The sequence below is a fragment of the Ambystoma mexicanum genome, chromosome 3p, assembly GCF_040938575.1.
Source record: "Ambystoma mexicanum isolate Mex_15411 chromosome 3p, UKY_AmexF1_1, whole genome shotgun sequence".
Lineage (NCBI taxonomy): Eukaryota > Metazoa > Chordata > Amphibia > Caudata > Ambystomatidae > Ambystoma > Ambystoma mexicanum.
Window position 1 is genome coordinate 530,059,493 of NC_090925.1, and position 19,739 is coordinate 530,079,231.

General features: G+C 43.8%; 1 protein-coding gene across 3 annotated transcripts in view; it reads right to left on the reverse strand.

Moving 5' to 3' along the window:
• Positions 1–19,739, reverse strand: part of LOC138580590 (protein-glutamine gamma-glutamyltransferase E-like) — a 551,664-nt gene that overhangs the window by 233,123 nt on the left and 298,802 nt on the right. For all 3 annotated transcript variants that reach the window (XM_069651249.1, XM_069651251.1, XM_069651250.1), the window contains 2 exons: positions 5,606–5,779; positions 4,435–4,680 (listed from right to left, as the gene is read on the reverse strand). In XM_069651249.1, coding sequence (XP_069507350.1) covers positions 4,435–4,680; positions 5,606–5,779 — 420 coding nt within the window. The remainder of the gene's footprint in view (positions 1–4,434; positions 4,681–5,605; positions 5,780–19,739) is intronic.

Genomic DNA, 19,739 nt, shown 5'->3' on the forward strand with positions numbered 1-19,739 from the left:
GGGGCAAGTTTAGTTAAGCCGGCCCATGCACCCATTTTTGTGATGTCATTTGACAGGATGAATAGGGACATCTGACAACACATACACAATCTCTCTTCTGATTCCAGTGAAGCACTTTCATCCAGAATTCAACATCCAGCCTTCAACATCCTTCTAGATCCAGATGCCCATCACCAGACCAAGCAGTAGCTGAACCATTTTCAGCAAGGCCTCAATCCTCAACTAATCCTCACAACCCAGTGAAGAGCTGTGGTGGCGGAAAGCATCCTGAAACTATCTGGCTTGCTACAATACATGCTTGCCTGCTGAACTCGCCATCCTGCTGCTCTGAAATATCCAGAAACAAGAAGGGCATATCCCATGCAGTTCCGGCAACCGGCGTAGCTGATATTAGCCGATGTGCTGTCCTTCCCTGATAGACCCGATCCATTGACCAGAATCTTGACTGTCCAAAAATCTCAAATCCCATTGGATTGCGGAGTCTGTCAACAGGACGCTAGAGAACTAGTGTATACCTTGCCTTATCTTGTTCCACCCTAATCTCTGAACTATCCTTACTTTCATAACCAGTAACAGTGTCAAAATCTTTAGTGCTATTCTATCCTGTCTATTTGCTTAAGCGTCACTTTCATAGTCATTTTTATTTGTGTAACTCTTATCCATAAATCCCACTTCGAGTGTTTGGTTTGGTTCCGCTGGGGAAGGCGCTGGGGATCTGTTACTGAAGTCATGAATCAATCTCAGAGCTTACTTCGTCCCAACCTGGTTGTCTAGTCTGTATGCTCTAGTCTTGAGTAAAAGCATAATCCATATTTTCTGGTTTTAAACTGAAGTTCTTGTCCAAAATTGTATCTTTATTTTTTGAAAAATACCTCTCACTAAAACCTCTATAACTCCCTCAGTTTTAAAGATAGAAACGAAATTTCAACTCTCACTGATACCTACAAAAATCGCATAGTGAAATTTTGCCGCAAATTTACATTTTGCAAAAGTTTTACACTTGTGAATTGTCTTTACATTTTTTACCACTTTGCCTTTGAGATTCCAATTGTTTTCCTTTTGATTAAATCATTGCTTTTGATTGCTTGCATCTGTTCAAAGCGGCTCCCGTAGAAATTTATAATAATTTAAGCATTTTTTAACACATTTAGTGTTGTTGCTCAGCCAGTTCAAAGCCATTTTGACAGTTGAAAGGTCAAATCCGTTTTTCTCGTGTTTAAGGGGGGAAGGTGGGAGTGATATTCTGTTTGGTCTGTATTATTCCTGAGTACCTGCTCTCTCCTCACATCTATTTAAATTGCCTATTGGTGGGTTGAGGGGTCTTGCAGGGGGAACCTCTAACTACAGTGCCATCTGTTCTAAACCAAAAGTATTCTTTTCTTTGCTGCATTCTTTTTGTGTTCCTTACCGGATTTCCTTTGCATTAAAGAGATTATTCATTGTTCTTGTCACCCCATTGGTGATTGCTGTTACCTATTAAAAATATATTGTGATTTTAAATTCTAAATAAATATTTACCATTACAAACTAGCATGATTCCTGGTTCAGTGTGACCGGGGGGGGGGGCATTTTGAGAAGGGTGTGATACGAGTGGTATATCATTCAGATATTGAACTTATAGACAAAAATAAATAAGGGTTTCATTTGCGCACTACATGCTAGGTGAGAGTTGGGTGTATGCCTGATTGAAATCCCTTACAGCTGCAAGCCCCACGCTCTGTGTCATCTATGTGGCTGCTGCCAGTCTTTAAAGCAGAACATTCACGGGGCCAGCACCGTCCCTCTTCAACTCACCGCAATGCTCCTTAGAACCTCCGGCCATATCGTGCTGTGAACTTTGTTCTCGGTCCCTCACATGGATTTCCGGGCTCCGTCGTCCGGCCTCCTGCGACACCCCCGCATGTGCAGCAGCGACCGCTCTGCCTACCACTGCCACTCAGTTCAGCAAATGTTGCCTCCTCCACGGTCCATCTGCGGGAGTCAGTCGGGCCACCGTGTACTCCAAACATCCGCACTGGGGCTGCCACATGCCACGCTGCCACCATGCCTTCACAAGTTACTGCCTCGCGCCACCCCCATTTTAACTCTGCCGTCACTTGCTAGGTCATGATCTTTCATGTTCCCGTTCTCGGCAGTAAAGCTCTCGATGGCTCTCCACTTGCAAACACGTGTGCTGACCTTCTTCCCCTGACGGATGATTCGCGGGCAGACGTCAGCACACCCGGGAGCTGTGTGCAAGGGCAGGATCTGCAAGGGCAGGATCATGCTAGATCAGCAGGAGCCGTAAGAAACAAGTCCTCACTGCATGGCTCTGTAGCCACGCCCCTTGCTGCTAATGCCACCTTAACTTCGTGCCACCTGTTGCACAGCCTATGACCACAATGATGGCATCACAGATGACATCACTGATAACATCATCTATGACATACACAAAAGTCAACGTGATAAAAAATTGAATACTATTTAAAGATTACTTTTACTTTGCACTGTATGTTTTGTTTTAATTAATTTGTTAATCACTTACAAAAGACATACAGAAAGAAATATACATCTATGTTCATGTTCTCAAGCAAATGATGAATTTAAAACTTTCTTTTCTATACATATATAAACTTAGAGTACTGATCACTTTTTTTTCCAATACGCTCCATGGAAATCTTAAAATATATCCTAACACATAGTTGTTTCTTGTTTTAAAGCACTTCTCATGTCATTTAGAGTATATATGTACACATTCTTCTTACAATGAAAAATTGGAGTATTTACATTGGTTTATTTTAAAACATAGTACATGATGAGGCTTCGACATGTGTCTCTTTCAATTTATTTCCACTAATTGTTTTGTAAATGTATATACAGATTATATTATAGTGAACATGTCTTAAATATATTTGCTACAAACAGGAACATTCTAAGCAGTGTACTATTTATAATTCAGATATCATCTTTTACCAGAGTACTACAAAGAAAGCTTCACAAGTAGTGATATGATACACGTGTAGCTGTTTACTGTTTTAAACAAGGTACTCATTGTTATGAACTATTCTAAAATGCTAATATCACATATGAGGAAACGCAAGAGTGGTATTAATATGGGCAAACACCTAGAGTGATCTTATAGCTGATGCCATTACTTAAATAATCATTGATGTCATATATGATGTTATTAGCGTTGTCGCTTGTAATCCAATCAGTGGTGTCATCAGTGATGTCATCAGTGATGTCATCTGTGATGTCATCATTGTGGCCATAGGCTGCACAACAGGGGGTGCAAATTTAAGGTGTCTTTAGCTGAATTTCTGAGTTTTGTTGCATTAAGTTCTCACCTTAACGTCCCGGCAACTGAAGTTTTTTCCTTGAATACATATATACACAAATAAAAAACGTATATCACAAGAACTAAGAAACTAGATATATTATACAAACAGTTATGAATTAAAGAAATGCAAGGGATTGCAAAGTCATTGACTCAAAAATAGACTAAAGTTAAGAATAATATCCATGCAACATTTCCAATAATTAAAGGCAATATTTCCCTTACACGCCAAGCAGTAACACATTTGGGAGATACAATAGGCGGTGTATTAACATAGAAGCTCTAAAAACTTTGAAAGGTTAAACATTTACTTTTGTGGAGCCACTGCAAAATAGTTGATTTTGGTGCGAAAGTACCAATTCTGGAATATTTCAAGTTTTTTAATGTTTGCATCTCTGTAGGTGCATATGCAACAACTTAAATATTACTTCACCCAAAAATGGACACTGAAGCGTTCTGGTTAAAAAATATGCACCGGTTCTTAATGAAATGTATAACTGAATATTAGGTATTGTTCAACAATCCTAGATTTACTGACAATACTGAACCTTAAGAGCTACAAAACAAACACAGGGCTGCAGAGGTCCGAGAAGTCTGCCAACACCAACAGCATCATTATACCAATGATCTCAATGTAATATGGAGAGGAAGGAAGGAAATGTACAGTTTAGGCGCATATGCTGCACAATAGGACAGATGGGGTCAAAGGGTATAGCCTGGGAGGTTGGATATTATGTTTAATTGGGCATAGATTCAGAGAGAAGTCAATTAAAGTAAAGGGGTACAATTTGTGAGAACGGGCAAATACAATCAGGTGACATATATTGGTAATCATCAGAAAAGACAAGAAAGACATGAGAAGAATCACCTTAATACCTTAATATTTTGAGTAAAATGTAGGACCCTCTTCTTGTAAGCATTATCAATGATTCAATATGAGAAGCTCTATTAACTTAAATATTACAATCACATTATATAAAAAAAGCCAAATTCCCTTATTCTTTCCCTGCCTGTTGGATTAGTGCTTTAAGGTTTCACAGCCTTAGTACACCTTATGACATTATTTTTGTTTTGAAGAAATGATGTACAATTTAAGGAATTGTAAATTGCTTGTTTACCTGGACACCAAGGGTTAAAAAGCAGAGTGAAGCCATCCAGTTTATAGGTGGACGTCTTTCCCTTCTTGGAGCTTATCTTGACAGAGAGCTTGTAATGGCCGATGACGGCGGTGGCAGGAGTGTAGATCTTCACAACCAGACCATTCTTTTCATCAGCGTCTTTCACTGCTGCCCAGGAGGTGATGTCCTGGGAGCTGGTAAGAGGAAAGACGGCATGGGTGTTGTCTGCCTCCAATGGGTACGATCCTGTGAAAGAGAACCCAGATATGTTCAATACGCCAGTTCATGGTTATCTGGTAATTGCGACACTTATATTGCTTCTGTTTGTTTTCTATGATTATTGAACATTATCTGACCGTTAAGTGAATGCCTGATGGAGATGTCCTATGTGGGGGGGTGTGAGTGATGGAGCTTAGCTATCCAAATGTTGAATGTGTGATGTCTACTGCCTCCTTGAGAAATGAGTGGGCCAAAGATAGCGCATAATGAAGTTTCGCTTGTCTGCAAGTTGACTGTTTGATGGTGACAACAGAGTGGGAGGTGCATATTTGATGGAGATGACCTATGTGTGAGGGCTAGAAAACTGCTGTGCAGATTACCCATGTGTGACATGCCAGTGTGAGACAAATGTGTGTGATAGAGATGGTTTGGTTTGTCAGGATTCTGTGTGCTTGACAGTACATGTAAACTGGGAATGTAGTGGAGAGTAGATTGGAAGCCATGAGCTCCAGGAGCATATGTTGCGACATTTTGTGAAATAACCGTTACTTGCCTATGTGTTTAGGACATTAGGCCGACTGTCAGGTGAACTTGTGTAATACACATATAATGTGGTGCTGATATACAGTAGATGTTCTTCATGAGTTTTCCTGCTTGTATTGATAATTTAATGGTTAAGAGGTGAATGTACAAAGGTCTTTTTGTCACAAAGTAAACATTAGTTAAATGCATGTTCTAGATTTCTGATCAGTATAATCAATGCACATGCAATTACCTTTATACAAACAAATTAAGTACATCATGCAGATTGTCTGGCCGTTGTGTGTGTGTGTGCGCGTGCGAACGCGTGCTCGTGTGTGTGACTGAGATGGTCTGCCTATTATCTGTGTGGGCCAGTGATTCACTATGTGTAGAGGATGTACTTCAACTCTCTCTGCATTTGGAAATCTACCTGTTAGAGCAACAAATTGAAGCTTGTCCTCTTTCTTGACACCTCTGTTGAAGGTAAATCGGACCTTGAAGGGCTGCCCGCGCCTCACTACCAGGTCGTCGCTGTTGTAGTTATCGGTGTGGTGTTCTGTACCGTTTGACTGGTGCAGCAAATCAAACACCTTCAGTTTTAAAGCTGTTCAAAAGAAGAGAGGAGAAATTATATACACCAGGTGTATCACATGCCAGGGCATTTCCCGATTTCTCAGGCTGATTTTGGTTTAGCTCCAGCACCATCCAAAGGGCAGCAAGCATTATAGTATATCAGACACAAGAGCCGAGGCATTTATGTATTTATTTATTTTTTGTTTATGTATTTGTGTGTTTGTTTTATAAGGCACAAATAGAGCATGCATGCTCATCTAAGTACCATACAATAAAAACAGATATAAAAGACATGAAGGCCATAGAAAAACAAAAGGAAACAGGAGAACAATCCCTCTATCATAACAAAGCTGCAACAAGATTGCAATTATAAAGCAGAATACCACTGGTAGTAAATACCACCTTCACCGTTGGTAGGTCTTCAAATCCACACATTACAGAGGACAACATTGGCAGAAGTTGTACTTCCGGAATACCACCAGTGGTATATTAGTTAAATCTAGAAAAAGGTCAATAATGGTCCTTTTATGCATTACAAAGTGGTCAGGGGGATCATTGGACATGCCACATTTAACTGCAGTACAGTAAACATGATTTTTTGGTGCCTCCATAATTTAGGTGAGGATAAACATAGGTAGACGTTGCTGAACACTCACCACTGGACTATACCTCTAGCAATATTCCAAGAACCACTACTGCCCAACTCATAACGAGGCACTTAAACATCAGAAACAATAGTCTAATAAATCCAGAACAGGTTGAGGGACAAATTACAGAACTGTTGCATTAGTGTCCAAACAACCCAGTGCAATTTGCCCTAGTGCAAAAAACATTATTTCAATCTATCTCTGCATCGGGGCACAGTCCCTACTAGTGCTACAACTAGGACAAATATTCTCCTGTTGCAATAATTGATCGGCAGAATATATAATTTGACCAGATCCATTTTTTTTTACTCATACTGATTGCTCATGGAGTGGTGCAAAGTTTCTGTAATAGTGGCCATATGTGCTTAAACCTTTTTCCCATAACCAAGTCTTCAGATGGTTTTAAAAACAAAACAAATCTTGAACCTGGTATATCCATGATAGACTAGCATTCCAACGGGTCACAGCGCTTCCAGAGAGAGAATATTTTTTAGGGTTGACGCAAGCTGGCATCTGAGGAATTTCCAGATGCAAGGTCTCTTGCCGTGAAGGCCCCTTGAGCCACCAGAGATGACCAACCCTGAGGCCAGGTAACTTGGAGGGTAGGAAAATACAGCTTTATGCACCAAACAGGCTATCTGGACTCGCTTCAAAATCCTTATCGGTGCCAGTGCAGTTAAACAAGGGTAGGGGTAATGCGATCAAACCTCTTAGCCCTGAAAATCTACCTGCCCACCCCACTGAAGACTCCCTTCAGGTAAGCCCTAACAAAACCGTATTCCCAGTGTTGATACATGAAATAACCAAGCCTTGCACTAATAAATGAAAATGAACCGAAAAAACAAAATATGTATTTGTTTTAAGAGAATGTAAATAAGAATATACAGGTTTCACGATGCAGTGGGAAATTAACATTTATTTTGGCTGGATCTTTGGCACACACACACATCCAGGACGACATATCAGTCTCAGAATTGCGTTTAATGAGACAAGATTGTAGTCTGTCTTCTTTCCATGATAGTTGATGGATTGAGGGTTTTAGAAATAGTACTATAATAAGAAATTTAATCGACAAAGGCAGTTATGCTACCCTATGTCATAATCCCATCGATTCAATTGATGCAGAAATCCAACTGGTTATTAAAGCTCCAAACAAAAAGGCTGGCTATCCAAAAACTTAACAGATTTTGCAATGTTAGTGCTTGAAAAATAAATGTTATCTAATTACAGCCTGTAGGGGAGGCATGGTATCACAAGTATGCCACTGACACAATAGGTACAATTTATTCATCCTTTATTGTCTTTTACGGGTTTGGAAAACTCCTACTCTGCCCTCTAACGAAGATGGGAGTAGTCTCGGCCATCAAATGATAAACAAAACAGTCCTAGTGGAGTCTGTCAAATCAAAATGGCCTATGCTAACAAAAACCTAAGGCCTGCCCTATCTATTGTACACAAAGGCTATAAAGGAGAAATGTATGTAAAGGAAGAATCAGTGTTCAAAATAACAAATGTGGCTGAATCTGCTCCCCTACCAACATTAGACCATACGGAGTAAGGCGTCCCTGTAGGCAGGATGACACACTCTGGCTTGGGTTTTCAACACAATAAACAGTTTAAAAATGTGGCCTTCCTCGTTAAAGTCTCTCTTTCCACTTCTAAATAATGTTTAAAAAAATAGGTTCACGTAGGTCCCTCTCTGTCAGGCTCAGACCTCTTCAAAACACAGTTCACGTGGGTCCCCCTCTGTCGGGCTCAGACCTCTTGACAACAAAGTTCAACAAAAACTTGCTGGGCTTCCTTCCCCAAACTTATTACACCTCGGTTCTCCCTCATTCGGGCTCAGACCGCTTTCGGATGTCGAAGACTTTCAAATGTGCATGGATTTCTTTACAGACCTCCGCAGGACAACTTTGACTAAAAGTTCAAGGTTCAACTTTCACTCTCCCCTTCGCTAGGAGTTAATTTTCCTTATTTAGCTTTTGCAGTTAATTTGATTTATATTTACAAATGATGCACCAATTCACTGAGATTTTTGAGTGGGCTACTTCCTTTCACCGCAACACTCTGTTACTCAGTATTGCTGATTCCACAGCTATTCTTACTTCAAAGTTCATTTACAGGTCTGCCTTTCTTCGCGTTTCATCCACACGTGTGTAGCCTTCACTTGTGATATAATGTTGCCACTTCAAACTTTCTTTAACACACAATGGTCTCTCATGTCACTTGCCAACTCACCGGCTGTGTGCGTTTCTTTCTTGGTTTTACGATTTCTAATTCACGAGTAAGGGTTAGTACCACAGGCTTGGCCTTGCCTCCCCAACTGTGTCGTTTACCAGGGAGGGTCACTGGTGTCCTTGAAACACAATGCAGCCTTCTGATGTGGAATTTGGCCTTCTCCACATGTCTTTTGCAGCCTGTCTGAGGCAACTAACTCCAGCAGGAACTCTTGAGTTTTCGACCCACTGGTCTCTTACCTTAGTCCGTCGCTCTGCTCCAGTAGGTTTGCCGTCGCCCCAGAAGTCCTGCTCATTCTTGTGTTCCGCCTTGCTCAGTGTGTCTCGAGGTTCTGCATTTTATCCGTGTGAGGAGAGATAATTGGTATCATGTGTATGCACTTAAAGTCAAGTGCCTGACTTTGCCTGACCCGATTAGCGGGCCATGCCCAGTATGATATATGAGAGTTAGTCTTGTTACTTTCTGTCACCCTCTTCCTCTGCCCAGTGTTTGTATACAAAGGGTGGGAGTTGGGACCTCGGAGAATCCTAAAGAAATAGGATGGGGTGGATGAGCAAAAAAGGGGGGGAATACCACACCTCACCATCGGCTGCCTCAACCCCACTCCCCAAATATCCCTCACCTAGGTGATCCGCCCGCACTGGTCCACCCCCAGGGTCTGGATCCAAAGGCAATGGCCGTGCCCTGGCCACCTGAGAGAGAGATCCCTGGGGACTCGCAGGTGAGACACCCTCTGGTTTCTTACAAGCCCCAAATGCATTACAAATCCAAATGTACCACTCGACAGACTGATAGAACCAGGTATCCAGTCCACCCTAGAATCACTCAGCAAATATGCTGATTTTATCTTAATGAGTGTATTATTTATATAAAGCCATACTGCAAAAAACATTAATTCACATTGAACAAAATCTATAAATTAAAGCGTAACATCAACTGCTCATAATCATAGATATAGAAACATTTTACACCAAAAAATTAGAGCTCAGATATCGCTTCTGATATGTGAAAGCATGTGAAAAGAGAACAGGCACTTGGAAGTACCTAATTACTGCATATTTGGTGAACACAAATGTATTTGAATGAAATATATTTCCTATTCAAGCAGGATATATATAAAGAGATCAGCAGCATCTCACCTAGCTCGTATACATGTTGAGACCTTTAAGGAAAACAATATATAATCAAGGATGAAATACAATTCTTGTGTGAAGCACGACCAAGCAAATAGTCCAACATTGCGTACAGTTGTTTGTCTGTATACAATATGTGCTACAGACATAACTTTTGGCATTTGACAACATAAAATTAGGAGGCAAGTTTACGACCGAGGTTTGCATACAAAAGGAAAGAAATTATAAATTAATATTTGACTGTTTTTATACCAAGGTATTAATTCTGAAACCGCCTTCAGGACAGAGGGGGTCATTACAAGTTTGCCGGTCCGGGAACTATGGTACCAGTAAGCTTGCTGGTACCGTAGTTCCCGGACTGGCAAATTATGTGTTCTGCTTGCGGGTGCCATTACGGCTGCCAGGTCTGTTCAGGCGGCCGTACAGGCAGCCGCGAGCAGACCTACCCCGTAGCGCCGGCACTGGTATTGACAGTGCCGGCACTACCGGCCTCCCCCTTCCCATTGAGCCCTATGGGGCTCAAATGGGAATGGGAAGTAATAAATACCGGCAATGGGCAATTACCGGGTCCGGAAGGGGCCGGAATGCCCTGGTAATTTCCCATTGCCGGTAAAAAAACAACTCTGACGCTAGCCGTGCCAGTAATTACCGGCACGGCTACAGCCATAGTCGTAATGAGGCCCAGTGTCTCAGAATCCATGAAATATTTTCCAAAAGGAAGACTTTGACTCACTATCAAATGTTCAGAGTTCAACACATGAACAAAGGGAATATTACAAATTTAAAAAACTGTTTGATACGAGCATACATTCCAGAATAAAAGTCCTCAAAACATCTGAGCATGGCCAATACATTAATCATATCAACTAGAGGAGGTCCCTTTAGGTCGTGTGAAAACATCCAGTATACGATTAAAATATCCCACATGTACCCAAAATGCAGTCTATATATGTTTTATGAACTGGTTTCTTTTTATGTCTAATTTGAATGCCCATCGAATTGTTCATTTTCAGTTGCTTAGGTTAAAGTGTAGTATTGAAATCTTTTTTCATAGAGGATACCATGTCCGCTTCATTCCCATGTGAAGCTTTTCGGGAAGAAAGCGACACACATTTACCTCACAGGTTCACTTTGCTGTTCGTGTTAGATCATGTGTGCTGTCTGAGTCTTTTCATCAGTTTTGTAGGGCAAGTATTTTTATATTTGTGTTGTGTTGGGGTTATGGTGGTCCATGCTGGTGTGATAAAGGGTTCTGTGGTGTATGTGTGTCATATCAAATGTACAGTATTGATTGAAACATGCCAAATTAACTGTTTTTGAGGATATCCTTTTTATGTGTAACCATGTGACTATTTCTGAACCAATGGGGTTGCTGGAAAAAAGAAGCAAGTTCAGATATGCATATATGAACGTCCCCAAAAATGGTTTCTTTCCCAGAGTTCCACACATGGCTTTGCATTATTCTTTCCATCACCATATGCTTCAGCATGTTACTTCCATTGGTGTTCATCTCATTTGACAAGCTGCCCTCCCCCAATGAGCTCATGAGTTACTGTAACCTTATTTCAGGTTGGCTTGGATAGAGGTTTACCAATCCAAAATCTTTAATACTGTGCCTGCAATGGTAACATGCGTTGGCGTTTTATGGCTCAGTATTAATAACAGTATATGAATCCTATGCTTTAAGATTTTGCCATAGTATAGGCACGTGAAAATGCAAAGTAGAGTGTCGTTGGTGTGATTAATGCATTTGCCAACAGAGTCTTCCGAGCATTTATAAATTGTTCCATATCGTCTTGGATGGTATTTCACCAAAGCAAAGCTGTAACGCTGCACCTGAAATGACAAACTAAGCTCTAAACAGAGGCATCTGTCCAGAATTGTCCTTAATGTATGTCTGTGACATGTCTTACCCAGGGTACTAATAGTTTCCCAGAGTGCCAGTCAGTTGGAAACTAGATATCACCCACGTTCAGCAGCATAATCACCCGCGTGTGTACTCCCAAGTATTGGTGTGTGTGGTTTTTTGTCAACGTTTTAGGAACATTATTTTTTATAGTGCATTCAAAGGTCCTGCTACAGTGAACTTCAACTCTGTGCAGTGATGTTGCAGAAGAATGTAGAGTGGCCTTGCTGCCAATCAGCTGTTCTTTGATGCAGTAAGAAGTCGTTGTGATAATGCTGTCAGAGTATTTAGAGTGTGAATAAGGGAGTCATCTAAAACGATGTCTTGAGTGGCTCTGCACAGTGTTATCAAATGATGCTGACAAAGCTTCTTCACCTAATAATCAGCAACCGCTGCCTTCTTGATTGCTGAACTTCTTCCACCAGAACATTTCTCAGGAAGACCATGGAGGTGGTCTAATGGGGGGGGGGGGGTGAATGTGTGTAAAGAATCGGGAGGTTTATCAGTAATTAGTGAGGGACGCCTAGGTGGGCTGAAGGAATGGGGACTGTTTTAGGTAATTTCTTCGGTAATGTTCATGGTGTATTTGCCTTGTTTCAGCAGAATCAACTCCTTTGTGGAAGCGTTCAGTTGAGCTAGTCGTTTGGGCACCTGTAACCTTTATGATGTGAAATATATGGAAGCCGGTTGCTCCCATTGGGTAAGTCTGAGTTCATTGCTGAATGTGCAGTTCACTTTAGCTGTGAAGCCATGCTTCATATTGTGTCCTGAATGTCAGGTGGTTTGATTCCATGTGGAGATGGTTGGATGGGAAATGTGAAAGTTTGGTAGCCAATAAGAGGAAATACAATCCTCCTTATATTTCCCATTGAACGAAGGATTAGGGAGACATTACTGTCCTGGTGGGTGTGTAGTGCTGAAATATCCCTGTGAAGCAAGATGGGTCCTTTCCATGGTATGTAGTCTGGTCACTGCGTGTTGTGCCCTTTGCAACTTTTCCATGAGGTGTTTCCGGGAGTCCTTGCTAAAGTCTGTTTACATATTCCTGTCTTGTTAGAACTCAGGATATAAAAGCCATCGCCTTTCGGGTAGCCGAAAGGTGTGGCAATATTTGTTGCAGCATGTGAAATTGGTAGAAACAGATTCTAATAATCGCTCTCACGTAGGGTTCCAGTGTAAGGGTACTGTCCATTGGTGTTCCTAGGTTCCTTCTCTTTGAAGATGGTGCTGTGCATTGGCCTAACTCAATGGGCAAAGACACTGAGGAGGTCTTTGACGGGGTACACTTCAAGGAATGAGATTGGTTTTGGAAGGGTTGAATTTTAGTCTTTTTGTCTTCCTCCATGCGTCTACATGCGTGAGACATCCTTTTAGGTCTGGAAAGTGAATTGAAGCATTGTTTGCAGGTTTGTTGATAATTCAAGTGTTGGCTGTATAGTTGTAGTACAAGAACTGGAGAGGCTGACGAGTTCCAGTAGTGGGGCCAAGGAAATGTCTAAAAGGAGTGGTGACCACGTGGAAACATAGGGTAATACACATTCCAGACAACATGGCTCCGTTCTGTAGGGGGTCATAGTAGTGGTTTGGGTTCTGTTGGTGCGGAGGAAGGCTATACAGCATAATATTCTAATATCTGCCATCTTTTTAGTAGGAGCTTGTGACTAATGGTATCAAAGGCTGTTAAGCTGACCAGAAGGATAAGATCACTCTCAGAATGGTCATCTGCCTTGTTCTTTAGAGTAGTCCACAATGAGCACAAGGTTGACGCTGTTCCCCTCGTAGTTCTGAAGCCATACCCGCTTCATTAACAGGCTATGTAGATTCAATGAAGTCTCTGTTAGGTCAGGCAAATATGTTTGCAATGGTGTTGGTGGATTCTGCGTCCAGGTGGTTTGAAGTTGGCTGTGGACAACATAATGAAGTTAAGTGTGATTTGTTTCATAAAAGAGCTTTTTTGAGGGAGAGTGTATCATAGGGCAATAGTGTCTTACAGTTGTGAACAAACATTTTTCGGGGAGGACTACTCAGGGGAGAATGGGATGACGAGTTGCAGGACATCACTATGTAATCCTTGGGCCAACAGTCTAATGCAACAGATGAATCGTATTATCAGGGAAAGCACTTAGTTAGTGCATGCTAATAGCATGGATAGGAAGATGACAAGGTGAGATATGCTGATGGCATGCAGAAACATTCTGCGGGTAGCGATGGGAGTACCACCATTAGAGCGAATGAGAGGTAGGCCCTTGCATTTAGAAGTGTATGCGCACTGGCTGCCGGAGAGAACACAGTCTGAGAGAGATGGAGTTAGCATTAAGGGAAACATTGCATGATAGCAGAGCCAGTGCAATGATACCCGTACACACTAGAAGGTAGTGCAGAGACAAAGTACAGACTTTGTGGGGGAAGTAGTAAGGGTGAGGAAAACCTTCAATGTGTGAAAAGGACGATCAAAGTATTTCAAAAACACTAAAGCAGTCCAGGAAGGGAGGAAGAATGTGGTGACTGTGGAACGGAGGAAATGGAGCAAGGACCAAATGGCAGTGATGAAAATGTAGATGCTGTGAGACCAGTATTTAGAGAAGTGTGATGCAACAAGGATTGATGAAGGTGGAGTTGTGGATGAAAGTGGTGTGGCGTGGTGAACAGCAGTAATACGGTGGGGGTGACCAAAATGTAGTGGCAGGAGTATTTGTTTGAGATGGAGAGTGCAGGACCAGTGACCGTGGCAAGACCAGGGGCTTTGCCGGAAGCAGAGTGTGCTTCAGCTTGTGTTTCTGAAAGTGTGGTGCGTGATGAAGCCGAGCACGTGGACGAGGGTGTAAGGTGTGATCCTAAGAGCTGGAAACAAGCAATGTTGCAGAAGGGAAGGATGGAACATGAATGCCATTATATGGATTTGGTATTATACTGGTACATAAAAACATAATGTGTGAACAGTGCTGGTAAGGCCGCCACATTACGAGTTCTGCTCGCGGGTCCCTGACAGCATGCCAGGTCTTACCTGGCGGGCTGCGCGGCACCCTCGAGCACAACTCGTGATTGCACCGGCACCGTTACGAACGGTGCCGTTGCAACCATGCCCCACACCCCCATTCTGCCCTTTTGGGCAGAATGGGGATCGGGAGCCCGGCATTACAGCCTCCCACGAATGGGCAATTACCGGCCCACTCATCTCGTAATGGGCCAGTTATTGCCCAATTGTGGGAGGCGGTGCCGGTAGCAAGCATGTCGGTAGCTGTGCCTGCCATACAGGCACGGCTACCACCATGCTCGTAATGAGGACCATGAGTATGAAGTTCAGGTTTTCTTCTTTCAATATGTTATTTTTATTTGCATTATTTCTGGGGGTTATTGGAACAGGATATGGGGTATATAGTTTGGCGACGGGTGGGCGCGTGGTGCATAGCGCGCTTCCCCCGTTCTAGGCACTGCCAAGCTCCACAAGGCAACTGATGTTTATGGGGATTCCTTTAGACCAGTAGACTCAGTGGTCGTGACCTGGGAGCCGGGGTTGCTGTATTTATGCAATTCAGATATCTGTAAAATGGTACCTGAGACAGAGTAACTTCATTTACTACAGTCTTGCAAGCCTACCTAAACTAAGTGGCACCATAACTGGAAAGGAATTCTAAATGGATGGTCCTGAAAAAGACAATACAGCGGAGGGTCTAAAATACTTTGACTGCGCAGAACGCAATAGGTACCTTGAATGAAAGGTCTGAAGCCAGGGCTAACTTGATCAAAGGATTCATGAATAATGGAGAGAACTGCCTACTTGTCCGGCTACTCCACTGTAAGCAAGCATAGTGAGAGCAATGCATGGCAGATGTGGCACATCTTCCCAGGCTACATAGCCAGCACTCAATAACATTCTGGAATAGTTACAGTAGTCTGTCCAGTGACAGGCTCAATATAGATAAGAGGATTTCCAAAATTCCAGGTGCACCACAAACATAGCATTCACCATAGGTGTATTATCGATGAGTGGCTTCAAAATAAGCATATTGCTGATTAGTTTCCATTTCCAAAATAACAACCTCGTTGGAAACACGGTTCCTTTAAACAACTAATATTTTTTGTAAGACTTTACAGGCCTTTATACAACAGTAGAGCATTTAGCTGAACCATCTTAATCCAATTACACATTCATTCTGATGGAAACCTGTGGCCAAATGTCTTCACTGAGCAACACGGCAGGCGAGCCAGAGCTGGAAAATGTTTTGAAGGCATCATTGACATGTTGTAACAGTATTATTGACATGTTGTAACAGCAGCTGTTGTCTCTTACAGTTGTAGACGTGTCCTGGGATCTGTCAAGACTATTGTAATGGCACCAACCAAGGCACTGAACAAGCTGCCTGCCACAATGAGCCATCTGGATGGCTTTAGTGGGGTGGCTGTTTAACATCTATTTACAAGTATTTCACTGTTTTCTAAGGTGCCAATGGTAATTACTTGAATATTGTAAAATACATCGAGTCATGACAATGCCCATTGGTTGGATCTTAAAGCTCAATAAAATACTGAAACGTCTGATACTGGATTGGAAGGGGCTGAACCAGTCTATAAGCAGTGGAGGCTGGATGTTTAGGTTGAGAGGGTGCCACCTCCCTCCCCTACCAGAGGTTGGCTAAAGTGTTTCTTTTTCAACAAAACAAAAAAACACACACACGCACACACACACACACTCATACGCACACACACACACTGTTCCGTCCTTCGCTGAAGCCAGGGGAGTTGCTAGGTGTGGAAAAGACCCGGGGCTACGCTGATGTCGGAACTGTTGGGACTGGGGGCTAGCTGGCCTTTTGGCTGTAGCTCCTGATATTCTATCCGGGGCTACAACCAAAAGATCAGGGGCTATAGCCCCCCTAGCCCCCCCCTAGCAACGCCCCTGGCTGAAGCACATCACATGATGTGCAGGGGCACGTCACATGCCATGCAAGATTTCTCCATATGCAGCACAGAGGTGTGGGGGGGGCTCTGCGCAGGTAGCAGAAACATGTACTAGGCTGCTGGCAAGGCACCACAGATATCGCACCCGTCCGCATTATTTCTTGGGCGCTTGTTGTTCTTCTTGCTGACAGATTTTTATCCATCAGCGGTGATTTTGGATACCGAGGCTTCAGCCTCATTACTCCATCTTCTCGGGTTGAGTGTGTAGTCGTGGGTTTGTATTCTTCTTGGTCTGTGTGGCCTTGTCACAGTAGGGCTGGTTTCACAGGGTCTTCGCAGTGATGGGCAAACAGCACAGTGATTCTTGTAACTGTCTATCATCCTATGGTAACAGACATCGTTAAATCTTGTTGGTTGTCAGGCAGCCAATAAAAATGGATGGATGGGCGGGCCAGAACATTTCTGCGCGCACTGTGCTGAGGCGGAGCAGGGAGCAGTAGGCTGATTCAGTGAGGGGCTCTCAGCCACGGGCGTGGTTGGAATGGGTCACTCATTCCTCCCTTTGACAAGAGCCAAGTAAAAGCAGTTGAGCCAGAGTGGGCCTCCTCTTCAACACAAATTGCACCACACAGAGGCAAATGGACTTCGAGTCCTCATCAGTGACTGAAGTCCCATATGTGTGTCAGTTGCCTTATTGTGTGAGGGGGATGAAACCACTAGGAAGTCCCGAGTGGCTTTTTGCCCCTCACTATTGCTGTCTCCTGCTCTCTGACCCTCCTGCGCCGCGTTTGTTTATCTCCCCCCCCCCTGGCTGTTTCACGTTGTCAGGGCCGCCTGGGCAAGCCACGTTTATGTGCAGTGGATATGCCAGTTGCAACCCCGTTCCCCCCCCCCAAACGATGAGGCTTCAAAGAGCTCTTAGCGCCAGACTGCTTTCCGTACTTGGGAACCATGTTTATTGATTATTTAACAGCTGCGGGACTGCTTCACATGAGGTCTGCTCAAACGCAGTTTAGTTCATTGGGTGGATCGGGCATCTTGGAAATAATATTTAAAAATAAGGGCCCGTTGCAGGAGTGCTTCTTCCCTTGACGTCTACCCAAATGCAGCTTAGCTGACTGGGTGGACCGGGCCTAGAAGAGAGTCGCACTCGGTCCGCAGCAGCGTTCAGATGGAGCAAAAGGTTTAGCTACATGCAGAGCAAGAGAAGTGGAGCTGGAGAGAGGGAGACATGACATGAGCATTATTTGGGGCCGGATTGTTTGCATAGGCACCTGGGGTGGCAGGGGCGTTGCTAGGGGGGGGGGGCTAAAGGGGCTATAGCCCCTGATAGAATCTCAGGAGCTACAGCCAAAAGACTAGCTAGCCCCCAGTCCCAACAGTTCCGACATCAGCTTAGCCCCTGGTCTTTTCCAGACCTAGCAACTCCCCTGTGGGGTGGAGAGTGCGATTTTTACGACAGAACATCGTTTTATCATTTAGCGATCATTTGGGGGTCATTACAAGTTTGCTGGTATCCCACAGGCCCTACCAGCAGGATACTGGCAAACGGACCTACCCTTACTGAACCGGATATCCCAATAATTCCAGAATATTCCAGGTGCCGGCAACAGCGGTCAATCCCCAGTCCATCCATGGAGGGGATTGGCAGAAATTCTGCCAATTCGGCTGGAGGTAAATCCGGGAATCCATTCCGCCAAACTTCCAGCCTCCCGCGCATGGAGAAAGGTGACAGTGATGGAACAACCACCATTTTTACCAGCACTATTCCCGGACAGCAAACTTATAATTTCTCAATGTAACAGTGCTTTAATGTGTCATTAAGCCCTTGTTGCAAGGGCTTGAACAGGGGTGGACGGCCCGGCAAACCAAGTTAACTGCCTGAGCGAAAGCAAGGACAGATAACAAGGGTTCTGGGTCATTAACCCCCATTCCAGCCCTTGGGACGGGGGCTTAACACCATTAGCATCCCGGGCTACGGCTTTGCCAGCCCATGGGGCTAAAAAAAAAAACGAAAATCCTTTACCAAGCCTGGCAGAGGAAATGGGAAGGAGCGCATTCGATTGCGGCACTTGCCGCTGCCGAAATAAGGTAAGTGGGGGGAAACAAAAAAAGGAGACAGAGGGTGCGGGGGGTAAGGTGGCGGCGGGGGAGCTGGCCATCAGGCAGCATGGAACGTGGGCTTGTACGGGCAGTTCAAGATCGCGGCCCCCCCCCCCATGCCCAGGTGCTAATCTGCATTAACTGCTTGTGAACATGCAGAGATTTGAAGTCACCTGTGTGCATTTGAAAGTACTTGTTTCGTGTGATGTTGGCTTCTGGGACTTTGGCCATTTTTAGCCGCTTTTGGCATGGGGCTACTTTTATAGTTTTAGGGCCTCATTACACGGATGGCGGTAAGGGTTTACCGGTACCGGCATTTTACCGGTACCGGTAAATCCTTACCGCCTTACTACGAGGTCCCTTTGCGGGTTGGGGAATTTAATGCCTGCTTTTTGCAGGCGTTAAAAACCAACCCGCAAAGGGACCCAGGGAGCTAATTACGGTACCGCAATTTGCGGTACCGTAATTAGCGCCTTCCCCATTGCCATTATGCCCTATGGGGCAAAAATGGGAATGGGGAAGGGAAATGGTGGAAGGGGGAATTACCGCCCCGCCAACCTTGGAATGGGGCGGTAATTCCCCTTTCCGCCAAGGGGGTGCTGGTATTTTACCGGCATGAACCATGGCGCTAATAGCGCCATGGTTCTCCGCCATCCGTGTAATGAGGCCCTTAGTTGGACTGAAACAGTAACAGCAAACGTCTACAAACACTTACTGTCAGCTTATATGCAATGCTTCTTGAACAACAAATTCGCATCTGGGATGGGCTTGACACCGTTTCACTGATCATTGCCCATAATAAAATCCCTAAAGAGCTAATCTGGCCTGTGATGTCACATTCAGGGAGCAGACTGGCAGGCAGGTTTCAAGATAAACATAGGATCTCAGCTGGGTCATTCACCTTGAAAGCGGATCGGATCGAGCCTGAAGCTCAAGGTTTAGAACCAACCATGTCTCAATTATGACGTAAGCTCTGCTGCGACTGGTGACATGGGGAGATGGGGAGAAAAGGCGATGAGCGAGAGGCACCGGAGAAGGTGATCATAGACAGGGAGAGAAAAAGAA